Source organism: Mustelus asterias, chromosome 15 (genome assembly GCF_964213995.1).
Source record: "Mustelus asterias chromosome 15, sMusAst1.hap1.1, whole genome shotgun sequence".
NCBI classification, from domain to species: domain Eukaryota; kingdom Metazoa; phylum Chordata; class Chondrichthyes; order Carcharhiniformes; family Triakidae; genus Mustelus; species Mustelus asterias.
In genome coordinates, this window is record NC_135815.1 from 78,814,619 (window position 1) to 78,816,766 (window position 2,148).

The following is a 2,148-nucleotide window of genomic DNA, read 5'->3' on the forward strand; positions in this document are numbered from 1 at the left end:
TGTGCAGTAACCTTTGGAACACCTGAACACAAACCTCCATATAATTTCAAATTCTCAAATTGATAACAGGATCTGCTTTAGGCTGGGTGCTTTTTTTTTGTTCTTACAATTGGACTTACACTCTGGCCCAGTAACTGCTCCAGTTCCTCCCCTCATTGATGGCATCAAGTGCAATGTTCACCTAATCAATTGTGCAGGATCATCGAAGAAATTCAGTGTTGGTCTCGAGTTTTAGTTATGAGATACATGAATTTTCTTGCTGATTATGCAATCTCCTGGTTTATTTCTGGTAAGATTTCCCATTTCATGAGTTACAAAGAATATTCATGAGCAAACTAATAAAATAAATATACCCTCTAATATTTTTGACATTCACATTTTGAGTGTGGTAAAACTGTTGTATTACTACAACAATGTTTCTAACTCAAATATGTTATTCCGTATCAGTATAGTTTTTTTTTAGTGATTAGTCACAGCTAGTGAACTTCAAGTGTTTACATTATGAGGATATGTACTTCTATTACTGTTATATTAAGCAATTATATCATATTTGTATTCTCAAAACTTACATATTCCTTGTGAGGCAGTTTAAAGGATTTTTATGTATCCCAAAATAAATACAAGATTGTTACTATAATGTAACCATGTTATTACTGAACTAAACTTTTGAGCACTGTATGATACTTAATTTGGTGACTGAAGGGAATAAAAGCAAGTGTAAATGGTTGCTTTTTAGAAATCTGAAATTCTTTATAACTAGTAAGAATCCTTAATCTTAGTAAGACCTTTCATTCCTAAAGTTTATCTATTGACTGTAACACAAGTACTTTTACTGAACCGTCAGATATAAATATAGTTCCTGCTAATCAGTCCACAGTGAAAATGGAAAAATCTGACTTTTTGATATCGGATCAAAGCCCACCTGTAATAGAAGCTAATTATGATAATATTGCTGCTATAAGTAAATCTTTACCAAGTCCCAGGGTACTCTTGTCTTTATGCTGGTATAGCCATTCCTGCTATATTGTTAAAAGCAACTTCCTTTGAACAAATTCCACTCCAACTGTTACAAGCTGAAAGTAACCAGTATGGAATTCACTTTTCATGCAACATCTCTGTGATGTTTGAACTTTGTTCTCAAGATGTTTTGTAATTAGAAGTTAGCCAGGTTAGCCCTTCAAAAAGTCCATCTCCAGTGGTTGCTGACGAAGGTTGAACGTACCAGTTGCGATCTCGTATCCTAGTTAGGCCCAGTTTCTCCTGGATCTCATGGGGTTTCATGGCATCAGGCAGGTCTTGCTTGTTTGCAAAGATCAGGATAATGGCATCACGCATTTCTCTGTCATTTATGATGCGGTAGAGCTCTTGCCTGGCTTCGTCAAGGCGGTCTCTGTCGGCGCAGTCTACCACAAAGATCAATCCCTGGGTGCCTGTGTAATAGTGCCTCCAAAGAGGTCGAATCTTTTCCTGACCACCTACATCCCAGACGCTGAACCGAACCTTCCTGTAAATCACTGTCTCCACATTAAAGCCTACAGTCGGAATAGTACTGACAGGCTGTCCCAGTTTGAGTTTGTACAATACCGTAGTCTTCCCAGCTGCATCCAGGCCCAGCATCAGAATTCGCATTTCTTTGTTTCCAAAAATCTTCGACAGGAATTTCCCCATTTTAAAAAAATCAATGTCAAAATATGTTTCCAGAAACAATATTGAATGTAAACTGTGTAAACTTTACCAGTGTCTGCTCATCCAGATTACCCTGAAGAACTGTTAATCACTAGTCTTGTCTCAAGTAATTCAGAAACAAAAGCCCACAGGAGCTGAATGATAACCTACTGCAGGAGAAGTAGCACCAAAGTGAGGTCTCTCACTATTCTGCCAGTTTCTTCTTGCTTGAGCAGTTCAAATCAAATGCTAACAAAAAAAAAAGTTTTCCTCCTGACCTAACAGTTCAGACTGCAGTAGGAAATCTCTACTTTGGGAAGGAAGTTGATCAGCTTCCGAAATTCTTCGGCTCACTGTAATTGAGCGATTTTTCGGTTTGTATGTTAAATGGCCCCAAGTTAACTGCACAGATTACCAGAAAAGTGTAGAGTGAAACAGATTTGAAACAACTCCTTCATTTTCTTCTTCCATTTGGTAGCTTTA

General features: G+C 37.5%; 1 protein-coding gene across 1 annotated transcript; it reads right to left on the minus strand.

Moving 5' to 3' along the window:
- Positions 1-267: 267 nt before the first annotated feature.
- On the minus strand, positions 268-1,787 carry LOC144504604 (ADP-ribosylation factor 6-like). The gene has a single exon (XM_078230203.1). The coding sequence runs from the start codon at positions 1,666-1,668 to the stop codon at positions 1,138-1,140; it is 531 nt and encodes a 176-aa protein (XP_078086329.1). The 5' UTR covers positions 1,669-1,787; the 3' UTR covers positions 268-1,137.
- Between the last annotated feature and the right edge of the window lie 361 nt (positions 1,788-2,148).